General features: G+C 52.7%; 1 protein-coding gene across 1 annotated transcript; it reads left to right on the top strand.

The window, feature by feature from the left end:
* The first annotated feature begins 2856 nt into the window (after positions 1 to 2856).
* Positions 2857 to 12003, top strand: Optc (opticin). The gene is made up of 7 exons (XM_042258161.2): positions 2857 to 3126; positions 4465 to 4600; positions 6117 to 6275; positions 7015 to 7217; positions 9971 to 10066; positions 10403 to 10597; positions 11800 to 12003. Exons 1-6 carry the CDS (start codon positions 2857 to 2859, stop codon positions 10571 to 10573), a joined length of 1035 nt encoding a protein of 344 aa, XP_042114095.1. The 3' UTR covers positions 10574 to 10597; positions 11800 to 12003.
* The last annotated feature ends 1418 nt before the right edge of the window (positions 12004 to 13421 follow it).

Genomic DNA, 13421 nt, shown 5'->3' with positions numbered 1-13421 from the left:
TGGGCTGTCTGCAGGGACCAAGGGTCTTTGGAAGAAAAGAATGGAGGGGCAGGGCCAGCCAAATGTGCCATCTGCTTTGAGGGCGTCCTCCTGGCTTGGGACTCTTTCCTCCCTCCACCCAGCCGAGCTTCTGAAAGCTGTCACTCCCCAGATGGGGGGGATCTCCAAGACAAAACAGCCTTGTTCTGGCAGGTGGCCTCTTGGGTTGCCGGAAGCCCCTTCTCACACCTGCTGAGGCCTCCTCGGGGTCTGGCTATTAGGTGTGCCCACTCACCTGGCATCAGAAGCCAGGCATGGGTTTTGCCAAGGCCATCTGTTCTGAGGGCACAGAGTCACCGTGTTCTTAGGATTCCTGGGGTGAGGTTGAAAGAAGATGAGCCTTGTGAACCTAGAAAACACTCAAAATGTGGTGCTGGCCTTGGCCGTGGGTGGCCTTGACCAATCACTTCCCCTCTTTGGCCCTCTGTCTCCTCCTCTACAGTAAGGAGTTTGAATAGATGCTCTTCAGGGGACCTCCCGGACCTGAGATTCAGGGTGTGGTCAGAGGCGAAGAGAAGAGAGTGGAGAGCGGCACCGGGCAGCAGAATCAGGATGATGTTCTCCAGCTCCTGCCCTCTGGGGATATCTGGGGCATATCCCAAGGAAAGATGGGACCCTTGGGAAGTGGGGGAGGGGAAGGGTTAGGTTCTGGCCAGAGGCCATGCACAATGGCACATTGCCTTGGGTTTTGTAAACCAAAATCCGGCTCCTGTCCTGGTCATTTCTCCCTACAGGAGATAGAGAACTTCCTGTCTTGTACTTGGTGGCCACTGAAGTTGAAGTTGGTCTTCAAATTCTACCCGACTCCCTGTTTCCTTTGCATGCCAGAGCCCTGAAAACTTCCTTGGTGGTTTTGCTTAATAGGATTCCCAGTGCTCTGTGGGTAGGGCTCGTTGGGGTGCCCCAGTCCAGGCCCTTTTCTCTTTGGATTCCATCTATGAAGTCAAGTCTCATCATTCCTGGGGGGGAGCGCGGGGGGGCGGGGAGGGGGCCCGGCAAGCTCCATCCCTCCAGAAAACCTCAGTTCAGCCTTCTGGAAAACTCCTTATCTGACTGACCAACCCCCAAAGACCAGAGAAGAAGGGGGTGTGGAGAGCCATGGTGTGTGTGTGTGTGTGTGTGTGTGTGTGTGTGTGTGTGTGTGTGTACAAAGAATTCCTGTTCATTAAGTGAAGAAATGGGATTGGGGACCCCCTGAGGAGACAGGAAGGAAACAGCAGGACATCTCAAAGAATGGGAAATCTAATTAGACACGTGACTCCCTGGTCCAACTGCTTGTCCTCGCCCTGTCCAATAGATGAGGGTGTGTCTAGCTGTCCCCTAGCCAGGCAGGCAGTCATCCTCTCCATCGGAGCCTTCATCCTCTTGGAAGTTGCAGGGCCAGGTGGATCCAAAAGCACCTAAAAGGTAAGGTCCAGGGTTGGAGGCCTCACACATGCTGGCATGCAAATAAAGGACAGAGTCAGGGCAGGAACTCAGTGGAAAGGATGGAGAGTCCAAGACTCTAATCAAAGACGCTGGAAGAGGTTTCTGAGTGGTCGGCGAACTGCCTTGGGAATTGCTTTCAAGAGCATTATTTTGGTTTGGAGTGGGGGGAAGGAACCACACCTTTTACTACTGCTGGGGACTTACCCTGAGTCCAGCTGAAATTAAGAAGGCACCTGTGCAGCTGGCTTTAGGAGGACCGTGTGGTCACATACTGGCATCAATGGTACAGGCACTTCAGGACCCACAGCACACAGGGTCCTCCACCTGTCTGCACAGATGTGAGTACGCTGCACAGACGCTTGTGCTCATATGCACATCATGTGCTCGAAGTTACCCATGTGCACACACATATGTTGTACATGGATATGTCCATAGATAGCTGCCAGCTTTCCTGATGGGAAAGCACTCGCACAACCATACACAGACTCTCTGGTTTAAATATGTTTCTAAAACGTTACATTTCTAAGTCTATTTTATGAGCTAATGTCCTTTTACATTGTATGTCAAATTATAAGACTTGTCTCTAAGTTGACTGGGGGCTCCTAAAGTGGGCTGGGCCTTATTCATTTCCACACCTCCAAAGGCAAGTCCAGAGACTGCAACTCAGTAGACAGCCCATAAATGTTTAAATGATACGTGAATGAGTGATCTTAGAGTCACCACAAGTAGGGCTAGGAAGAGAGGGCTCCCTGAGTAGCGAGCTTGCCTAACATGCATGAAGCTCTGGGCTCGGTACGCAGCATCTCACACACCAGGCGTGATGGTGCTCACCTGTAATCCCAGCACCTGGGAGGTGGAGGCAGGAGGGTCAGAAGTTCAAGGTCCTCCTCCACTACATAGCAAATTTGAGGCCAATTTAGGGTACATGAGACCCTATCACAAAAACAAAAACAAAAGGAAACAAAAGTCTCTTTAGTGTGGTTTCTCTAAAGCTAATTTTTTTTGACGAAGAGTTTTGTTCTGAATACGCGGTTGTTTGCTAGAGGATATCTGTGCAAATGCACACGTGTGTCCAGTGTGCAGGTGAGTGGACAGGGGACTTTTGTAAGCACGTCTGTGGTGAGATGAGTGAGCCAGCCTGTGGAAGCTGCCTGTGGGAGCCTGAGTGACTGATTCCCACACTGTGAGCTGCAGTGAGTGATGGCTAAAGATGCCTCCAGACACAGCCTGGTCTTTAAGGAGCCTTAGTAGGATAAAAACGCTGAGTAAACTTGTGTGGTGGAGGGCAAGAGTGAGCAAGCATGTGGGCCGGAGGTTGGGTAACTTTGGGCCGTTCCCACAAAGCACTAGAGAGCTCAGATCCCAGCCCTTCTACCACCTGCCCACAGGATGGACATCAACGGGATGTACACTCCTTTCCTCCCCCAGAACCCCATGAGGCTCCTGGCTTTCCTATGCCTGCTGACCCTGGTGCTGCATGAGGCTGGAACAGCTTCCCTCCCAGGGGAGAGGAAAAGAGAAGAGCATGGCCCTGAGGAAGGAGACACTTACGAATTTCTGCATGCGGGGAACTATGCCCTGAGCCTAGAGGACTACGGTGAAGTCATTGACCTGAGCAGTTATGAGGAACCTGCTGACTATGGGGACCAGATCTCTGAGGTGAAAGGACACAGTTGACTCGGATTCCGTGAAAGAAATGGGATTAGGAGCCAGCTCCCTTTCCGCCTGCCCTATAAGACGAGTCTCTCAAGCCTTCAGCTCTTTCTCTATATGATGCAAACTCGTGTGTGTGTGTGTGTGTGTGTGTGTGTGTGTGTGTGTGTGTGTTAATTACTATGTGTGCACATGTTCAAGGAAGCCAAAGGACAGACAGCCTGTTGCTCCTCTGGAGCTGTCCATCTTCTTTTAAGACAGGATCTCTCACTGGTCCGGAGCCTGTCAAGTAAGCTAGGCTGGCTGGCCAGCAAGCCTCCCCAGCACTGAGATTGTGAGCATTAATCACAGATCTGGAAAAACACAAACAAACAAGGGTTCAGGGGGATCAAATTCACGACCTCATCTTGCAAGGGAAGCACTTTCCAACAGGGCTAGCTTCCCAGGCATGAGGTACAAATTCTTTTTTTTTTTTTTTTTTTTTTTTTTTGGTTTTCCGAGACAGGGTTTCTCTTGTGTAGCTTTGCGCCTTTCCTGGATCTCACTTGGTAGCCCAGGCTGGCCTCGAACTCACAGAGATCCGCCTGCCTCTGCCTCCCGAGTGCTGGGATTAAAGGCGTGCGCCACCACCGCCCGGCCCGAGGTACAAATTCTTATCCCTCCTTAGGAGCTTGTCACTCACAGGCTACTACCAAAGAGGACACTAACATCCTCCATTGTCTTAGTCCATGTGCCACACTTGTCAGGACCCCTCCCATAAGGGGACCTCATACATGCCTCCCATGTGCTCAAATCAGACCATGAGCCATGTCATGGGGTGGCGATCAGCTCTGTCTTCATGCTCTCCCTAAAAAAGGGGAAATGCTAGCTTGTCAATTCACAGTCTGTCTTCCAGTCTGAAGATCTCCCCAGCTCCCCTGTCCTCTGCTAGGACGGACCTACAGCATGGCACGTGAGCCCAGAAGCCTCTGCCCATTGTGATGCGACCAGGGTTGGGGTAGAGAAAAGAGTTAGGGCCGACCTGAACCAATGCAGAGAGGCAGGGAAGGCCGGGAGTGAGTACCAGCCTGGATGACCCAGAGATCCAGACATCAGCTCTGTGTGGGGACCTTCGGGGCACCTGACCCTCACCCTCTCCTCTCACGATCACTGTTTCCTTATTTGTGTATGGAAGATGCTCGATGCCATGCTCTCCAAGATCCCTCCCTTGCTCGCTCTTTCTGCTCCCTCTCCCTCCTCTTAATCCTCATGTGTGAACTTGGGCACCGAGGTTTCCAGAGGCCACAGTTAAGTCCTTCTCAGGCACAGACTGATCTTATGGTATACTTTGTGCTGTGTCTACAGGCTAAAGTGGACAGCCTGACTCTTCCAACAAGAACTAGTCCCTCCCAGAGCACTGTGGTTCCAAAGATGCCATCATCAAACCTCACAGTGCCCAGGCCTACCACCACTGGCCTACCGAATGTCCAGGGCAGTCATGGTAAGTGCATGCAATCAGACACCGTACACATAGATCACAGACCAAGCAGCCTCAAGCTAGCACCCGGCAGTTCTAAAGTAGAGTATGGCGAGGGCTAAGGCCAAGGGGTCCTGGGTCTGGATTAGCCTCTGCCAGCAGGAAAAGAAGGGCAGGTTGCCATGGTAAAAAAAAAAAAAAAAAAAAAAAAAAAAAAAAAAAAAAGAGCAAGCACCACCACCATAAAGGGGAGTGGCTGGCTGTCCCTGATACTTTTGCATAAATATTATGCACAAATTGAGTGGGATGCAAAGCAAGCAAGAACTCCTACACCCTATCAGAGCCACCCTACCTTAATTAACAGCATCACTTGGGGAGCAGTTTGAGTGGTAATTAGATTAGAGATGATTAAAAGCCTGGAAAGGAGAATAAATAACGGTGGCTGTCGCTTGGCTTGGGAGTAAACGAAGCGGCAATACCGACTTCAGCATCGGATTCACCTTGGTTAGCCGCCTTCCCCCAGTGCCTTCCTGGGGACTGGGGCGCGGCATCCCTGCCTGCTGGGCTTCGAGAACTGGGACACAGGAGGAACACAGCTTATTCTGGACTCGCTGGCATTTGGTGTCGTGTTCTCCTCTCGGATGCATGCCAGCGTGGACCCGGGGTACTGAGATCAGCTGAGGCGTTCCATGGGGCGTCCACCAACTCTCAGAGACTTGAAGAGGCCGTGAAGGGTCTCAGCTGGACCTGCCTTTCTCAGCCTTGGGAGAAGGGCACAGGACCTCTGTCCCCCGCCCCTGCTGGCCCCTCCTGCTGCTTCATCTCTGGACTTTGAACTTTCTGCCAGTGCCTTTTGGATGCAAGCCTCCCTCTCAGTCATCTCTGTGAGTTGTGGCAGCAGGTGGCACTAATGTTGTTCAGCTGTCTGAATTTCTCGACCACTCTGTGCAGAGAGAGCACCAGGGGCAGAGAACAGGGGAGGGATGTTTCCCACTGGAAAAGCAGGACGCTGATGACACATCCCAAGAGGAAATGGATGCCAGGCAGCCACTGTCTACTCCACCCGTGGCTCCGCTGTGCTTCCTGGAGCCACATACAACATGACCAATTCCTCTTCCTAAGGCAGAGGCAGCAGCCATTGGCTATTCCATATAATTCTGGCTTCTTTCTCCCATCTGCATCGTACCTTTTAGCACTAAAGGTCCTCTAGAAAAGAGACAGACAGAGGCCCTAGAATAGCCACATCGCCTCAGGAGAACCTACAGAGGATCAGGGTCTGATGAAAACACCGATGGGACTTGCCCTGGGTGGTAGTGAGGTGAGTCCTCTTACAGGCCAGTGCTGAGTGACAGGCTGAGATCAACGATGAGTATTGTCCGGGTGCATTGTGCTGGGTGGTTCTAAGCAAACACCCATAAGTAATCTTAAAAGCCACAGATGCCCATAGCTTGGGCATCCACGGAAGCAAAAGCCACTGGCCACGGAGGCTGAAGGGAGTCTGACCAGAGATGTCCCTCTGTTCTGTCTTCTGCCTGGCCAGGCCTGCCTACCTGCCTGGTCTGCGTGTGCCTTGGCTCTTCCGTATACTGTGACGACGCAGACCTCGAGAACATTCCTCCCCTTCCCCGGATGACCACCTACCTGTATGCTCGCTTCAACCACATCAGCCACATCCAGGCCGGAGACTTCAAAGGGCTGAGTGAGTTCTGCTTCGGGAAAAGGCGATGGTAGGGCAGAGGGGACTGCCAGGACACAGACGTGAGCTCACAGGCTGCCAAAGGGACAGACGCCCCAATCCTTCTAAATCCTTAAGAGTCTAAAGTGGTGGCAGTAGCCAGTTCTTCTCATGAAGGATCTGGGCCATGGGAACGGAAGGGATGCTCAAGGCAACATTTCCAGAATGTTCCAGAAACTGCCCCTGTTGGGCTCTGGCCTAGCCCCCTCCCCCCCTTAAACCTCCCCTCTCTGTGGTCCTGATGCTATTCAAAGGGCTGTTTGCTATTTCTTTGTTCTGCTACTTCATGCCATATTCCCTGCTGGAGAGGGGAGGCCTGGGCTTGCCTCCAGCTCCTGCCTTGCATCACTGGTAGCCTTCCGGGTCCTCAGTGTCTTCTGTGTAAACTGAGTTGGGGGGGGGGGATGAATGCAGGGATTCCTGAACTTGTTGTGGGGGTGGGGCCCTTTTAAAGTAGGTAACTACCACAGAACCTAAGCTCTGGGGAAGGCTGTTGAGGAATGTCATGGTTTTTGAAGGAGAGCTGATATAGCCTTGTTGCTTGGGGTTTAGACCTGATGCAGGAGGTGAGCTAGTTAGAGCTTGCTTGAGGAGGATGGAGCAAGGCACGCAGGGCACGCAGGGCAAGCATGTCCCACAGGGGGGCTCCCCAGAGACGCGCGTGTTCCAGGCTCCCCCTTTGTTCTCTCCCAACATCCTTCAGCAAAGCTGAAAAGGATTGACCTCTCTAGCAACTCCATCTCCTCCATCCACAACGACGCCTTCCGCCTGCTGCCCGCCCTCCAGGATCTGATCCTCCCTGAGAACCAGCTGGCGGCTCTGCCTGTGCTGCCCAGTGGCCTCGAGTTCCTGGACGTCCGCCTGAACAGGCTGCAGAGCTCAGGGATACAGCCTGAGGCCTTCGTGGTGAGTCAGGGCCTCAGTCTTCCACACAGCACCCACCCTACCCGTGCACCCTGACCTCACAGCAATTCATGCTCAAGCCTGATCTGGGGCCTCGGAATCAAGTCCTATGTTTCCCCCTTTTCCTATTTATGGCTTACTAAACATTCTTCTTCAGAAAAGGGTGCTTTACATCGTGCCATCATGGTCGCCTCTGTAGCCTGAGTGAATGGGAAACATGGTGCCGTCAGGCCTCAGGATCCTGCTAGAGGGGAAAGAACACAGGAAGCCAATACCAGCAACTCTCGCATGCCTCTGTGAGGATACCACTGTAGTGTGGGCCTTTGTCTACGCATCTGCTCCATTCACTCTCTTTGTATCATACCTGCTTACCCCAGGCCTGCTCACCCCAGACCTGCTCACTCCAGACCTGCTCACCCCAGACCTGCTCACCCCAGACATGCTCACCCCAGACATGCTCACCCCAGACCTGCTCACCCCAGACCTGCTCACCCCAGACATGCTCACCCCAGACATGCTAACCCCAGACCTGCTCATCCCAGACATGCTCACCCCAGCATGCTCACCCAAGACCTGCTCACCCCAGCATGCTCACCCCAGCATGCTCACCCAAGACCTGCTCACCCCAGCATGCTCACCCCAGACTGCTCACCCCAGACCTGCTTACCCCAGACCTCCTCACCCCAGACTGCTCACCCCAGGCCTGCTCACCCCAGACATGCTCACCCCAGACATGCTCACCCCAGGCCTGCTCACCCCAGACCTGCTCACCCCAGGCCTGCTCACCCCAGACATGCTCACCCCAGACCTGCTCACCCCAGACATGCTCACCCCAGACATGCTCACCCCAGACATGCTCACCCCAGACTGTTCACCTCAGACTGCTCACCCCAGACTGCTCACCCCAGACCTGCTCACCCATTCTGCCTTTGAAAACTCCAGTTTGTCTGTGGTGCTGACCCTGACTCTAACTCCTACATATCATCCTAATGGTTTTGAAATCTTCCACCAAGTGGCTGGTCACTGTCTCTCTATGGTCAGATTCTCGAGACACAATCTGACGGGTTACTGGCCAGATTTGATGGAAAGAGTTAAGGTATTTGACACAAATATGATCCTGTGGGGCTGCCCAAGGAACAGGCTGGCAAGAGCCCAGAATGCCTTCCACTGAGACAAGGAGAGAGTCACAAGACTGACACCTCCCAGCAGGCTGACTGCAGAACTGGGAAGGGCTTTAAAGACCGGTTGCTCATGGGCAGCCTCTCTGTCTCTCTCGAGCACAGTCCAACCACAAGACAACATTTCTATGAGTTCTGGACTACAGGCACAGCGGGGGCCCCCTAAGATTGAGTCATCTAGTAACTTCATAGCCCTCTTGGTTTGTGTAAGTGATTTCACAATGACACATTTCTCAGAACGCATCCCTGTCCTTAAGCAATGCTCGGTTGTGGAAGGCTCCTTTTTGCAAATGAAGTCATATGTAGAGGCATCAAATAAAGTAAAAATGGCAGTATCCATATAGCCGTTTGCATCTATCCTATTACATATATTATGTTATGTATGACATATATTCATAGACAAGGGTCTTGTCCCCCTCCCTCAGCTCCTGAGTACTGGAAAGAACAACGGGGCATCACCATGCTCACCAAGAGCCGGGGGCTGCTCTGTGGCTACTCTTCTTCACAGACTTCTCCCCCCCCCCCCAGTATGCAGTGTGTTGTGGGCCTCCAGAGGGTACAGAGAACAGTATCCACGCCCCTGGCGGGTGGGATGCAGACCCTGCAGACGTTAGTTTCTCAGCTGTGCAGGAAGTGCTGGGATTGTCTGTACAGGGAGGTCCCTGGCTGTTCCAGCCCTCAGAAACAGCCTGACTGCTTCCATATTAGGAGGTGCTTCTCTGCCCTCACTCAGGCCTATTTTCTTGGTCCAGAAAAGGCAGGGGCTTTGGAGCCAAAGGACCTGAGCTCATTGAGTGAGTCACCTCTGCTCTCATTCCCTCGTCTGCAGAACAAGGGTGATAATGCCCACTCGACACAGGATTGAAACAGCCTTTGCCCAGATCACGGGGTGATCCAATGCAGGTAGCGGCCGCTCCCTTGAGTGGTAGCTTATGCCGCACTGTTCTCTGAGCTCCCTGCAGGCTGATCTCTTCCCATCTGATCAGCTCTCCCCGGTTCTGTCAATGCTGTTATGTCACATGCTCCGAGTGCTGTGTGCCTCGGGTTGGGTTCTGCCACCCTGGCATCCTCCGAGCATGCTCCCCATAGCCACTCTGAGTGGAGCATTTGGGAAACTTTTCACTGGTGGCAGAGCAATTGAGACTGAGCTGAAATGTCCCCTGGTCCTTCCTTCTACCTGTTCCTGCCTTCCTCTGCTCCTCCCAGCCAGCACTAACAGCTCCTTTACGCTCCCCAGCTGCCAGCACTCAGTGATAGCAGCTTTCCTTTGCCATCCAAATGTAAGCTCCTTAAAGAGCCAGCATCCTTAGCTGGGTTTGGTGGTGCACACAGGACTCGGAAGGATGAAGTAGGAGGACCACAAGATTGAGGCCAGCCTGGGCTACATAGAGAATTCTAGGCCAGCCTGAGGTAGAGAGTAGGATTCTGGAGAGGGAGGGGAGACAGCGAGGCCCAGAGACATACAGAGAGAGACAGGCAGACAGAGACAACCCCACCCCACGAGAGGGACCAACGTGACGCTGGCCTCCTGGGGCACCTCTTCCTGGCCCTTCAGTCTCCTTCGCTTGTGTCCCGCAGGCCCTGGAGAGGCTTCAGTTTCTCTACCTGGCAGACAACCTGCTGGACTCCATCCCCGGGCCTCTGCCCCTCAGCCTGTGCTCCCTGCACCTGCAGGTGAGGCGCCTTGACAGACCAAGGGCAAAAGACAGTGAGTAGGCCGGGAGGCAGGTGGCGGGAATGCCGGGCCATGAGGACAAGCACGGTCCGTACAAAGGATGTTCCCCACTCCTTTTTAAAGCGGTTCCTTCCCTTCCACGTCAGTATTTCACCTGCTTCTGTATCCTCATTTCACCAACCTCCTGTCCCTTCTCGTCCCCTTAGGGCCTCCTGCCTGCTTCTCCCATCTCTTCTAATTTCTTCCCTCTTCTCCTGCCCTGTGTGGCCACAGCTCTACCTGCGTCTGATTCTCCAGCTGCATGGGAGGCCTTCAGTGTCTGCTGTTCCTTCCAGAATAACATGATCGAGACCATGGGAAGAGACGCCTTCTGTGACACCGGGGAACGCAGACACGAGCGCCGGCGGCTAGAAGACATCCGCCTGGACGGGAACCCCATCAATCTGAGCCTTTTCCCAGAGGCCTATTTCTGCCTGCCAAGGCTCCCTGTGGGCCGCTACACCTAGACGCCAGCGCCCCCCTCTTCCCAGGTACACTGCTCCGAGAGACTCACTGGGGGAGCACTGGCTCCCTCGCCTAAAGGCTGATCTGTAGTCCAAGTGCCAGGCAGCCTGGGAGCCGCGGTTGCAAAATTTTATAACACACACACACAGAGATAGAGACAGACAGACAGAGATAGAGAGAGAGAGAGACAGAGAAACAGAGACACAGATAGAGACAGAGAAACTGAGAGAGAGAGAGAGAGAGAGAGAGAGAGAGAGAGAGAGAGAGAGAGAACCTCCAGCCACTGAATTTGCATTTCTCCCTTCTCTTTCCTTACACCTTATGGTTCCTGACTCAGAGAACAGCCACAGCAGAGGTCTTTTCCACACTCTCCATACCTGTCTTCCCACACAGAATTCCAGGAGAGCCATGAAAAAGAAAGAGGAGGAAGAGGAGGCGGCAGAGGGACAGAGCAGGGCGTAAAAGGGAGGGTGGGAGAGGAGAAACATTCGTGTGCTGGAGCCTCGTCTTAACTGGCTGGTAGGCCGACAAGATTGATAATTACATTTTCCAGAATTTTGCAGTTCGGTTGTTAAACGCGGCCATTATGAAAAATTAAATTATATAACCTCACAGTTAAATATATTATACTGAGGACAGCCAAGACGAACACTCAAAGTTCGTCACTTCCCGGTGAGTTTACCCTATGTTGAAGGTTTTTATGTCCACAGTAGCTTCATGGTAGACATTCCAGATAATGGGGTGCTGCAGGCAATCTTCCCAGCTCTTGGGGTGACATCGTGTTGGGAGTTTGAAGCTGGCCATAATGGGAAATCTATACCATGGAAATCTATGAATGTTGTAAATCAGGTGTGTGTGTGTGTGTGTGTGTGTGTGTGAGAGAGAGAGAGAGAGAGAGAGACAGAGAGAAAGAGAGAGAGACAGAGACAGACAGAGAGACAGAGAGAGAGACAGAGAGACAGAGAGAAACAGAGAGAGACAGACACAGAGACACAGAATATGTGTCTCTGTGTGAGTGTATGTGTGAGAATTATATGTGTGTGTCTGTGTATGTCTGTGTGTCCATATATGTATGTGTATGTGTTGAGATCTAGCTGTTAAAAACTTAGCAGCTCACCACTGAGGACAACAAACTATGTTTAGAACTGGTCCTCCGTGGCCCCACACTACCCAGTGGCCGCTGAGTACAGTCTCTGTGACACAGTCCTTTGTTTCTTGCCTTTCCCAGGTTCTCCTGCTCCAGATGGAGGGAACCGCCCCCAGGGAGGGGAAACTAACCTGCAAGCCCTGTGGCTGGGGCTCCCCTCTTCCCTGGCCCTGCCTCAGCCTCCTGGTTTCTGGCCACTGATTTCCGTCCTTTCTGGTTGCTCCTGCATGTGCAGCCAGCAGAGGGCAGCCTTGTGCAAAGATAAATAAATAAATAGAGCAATTACCTCCAGACTGTGGGGCCTGGGTGGGGCCTGGGTGGGGCTCGGGGTTGCTGAGAGAATGAAAAAGAAGCTGTCCTCTGTCAACTTCTTTGAGAGAGGGAAGAAACAGAACAAATCTGCCTTTGGTTTTTGGTCGTTGTTGTTTGTTTTGTTTTTTGTTTTTGTAAGGACAGTCTTGTCATGGCCCTAAATTTGTCATCCTCCTGCCTCAGCCTCCTCACTTCTGGGATTACAAGCATGTACCACCATGCCCTGCTACCATGGTTTTTATAAGGGGTGGGGGAGGGGGTGATGGATGGCACTGGGCCGCAGATATTGCCTCCCAGGTGTTGGCTGAGGCAGGCAAGGCCTTGGCTTGCTGGGTAGGATTTCGGTGCCACGCCGATCTGCCATGTGCCTGAGACAGTGTTCCTGGAGACAAGATGGGTGGGTATGGCGACAGGAACTTCTCTTTCCTGGTGGAACTTAAGATCTAGCCCAGAGAGCTAATCATCACTCAGTCAACTGCGCTGTTCAACTCAGACGTGCTACCAAGGGAACTGAAGAATGGGACAGGAGCTGGTAAGAGGGGACACGTCTCAGTGTCTGGGAGACCTCTTTGCAGGACTAGTATTTAAGTTGAAACTGGAGATGGAGTGGGAACCAACCAAGCCATGCATTGCCAAGGTCCCTCCCGGGTGGTGTCTGAGTCTGAAGGGACAGCTGTTTATAGGGGTCCATGGGGGGAGGGGAGCCATCCATCTGCCTTCCCCCACCCCTGGGTAGCACCTCATCTGTGTGCACCACAATCCTGTGTGCAGGCATGTCAGGGTTAATTATTCCCATTCTTCAGATGAAGAACTTGAGTCCTGAAGAAGATAAATCGATTGCTCATCTCTCATGTTTACTGAAGTTTGGACCAAGACTCTTCATACTGGCTCTAGGAGGGCAAGGGGGAGTCTTGGAGATGCTGAGAGGTGTGCTTGTGTCCTGGCTGAGGCTTCTGTCTTCTCTCCTAGAGACCTAGGTCCCAGCACACCTCACCCAGGGGAGGTCTGGAGAGCAGAGGTCCAAGAGCTCCTAGAGACGCTAAAGCTCTCCCTGGTCCCCAAGGAGTCCGCTACAGCAGGTCTCCCCACCCACCCCCTTCTCTCTGCCTCCCATTGTGTGTGTTTCTGTCTCTTCTGTATGTGTTCGTATGTGCACACGTGTGGGTGGGTATGTCTATATACATGTATGTGTGGGTACTCATGAAGCTCAGAAAATGGTATCTGATATCTTCCTTAATCGTTCTCCACCGTATTGTTGAGGCAGTGTCTCTCACTGAACTTGGACCTCACCAGTTTGATTAGACTGGCTGGCCAGTGAGCCCCGGGGATATTTCTGTTACACACACACACACACACACACACACACACCACCCCAGCACCAAGAATACAGG

This window comes from Peromyscus maniculatus, chromosome 11 (genome assembly GCF_049852395.1).
Source record: "Peromyscus maniculatus bairdii isolate BWxNUB_F1_BW_parent chromosome 11, HU_Pman_BW_mat_3.1, whole genome shotgun sequence".
NCBI classification, from domain to species: domain Eukaryota; kingdom Metazoa; phylum Chordata; class Mammalia; order Rodentia; family Cricetidae; genus Peromyscus; species Peromyscus maniculatus.
This window is presented reverse-complemented; position numbering and strand designations above follow the sequence as displayed.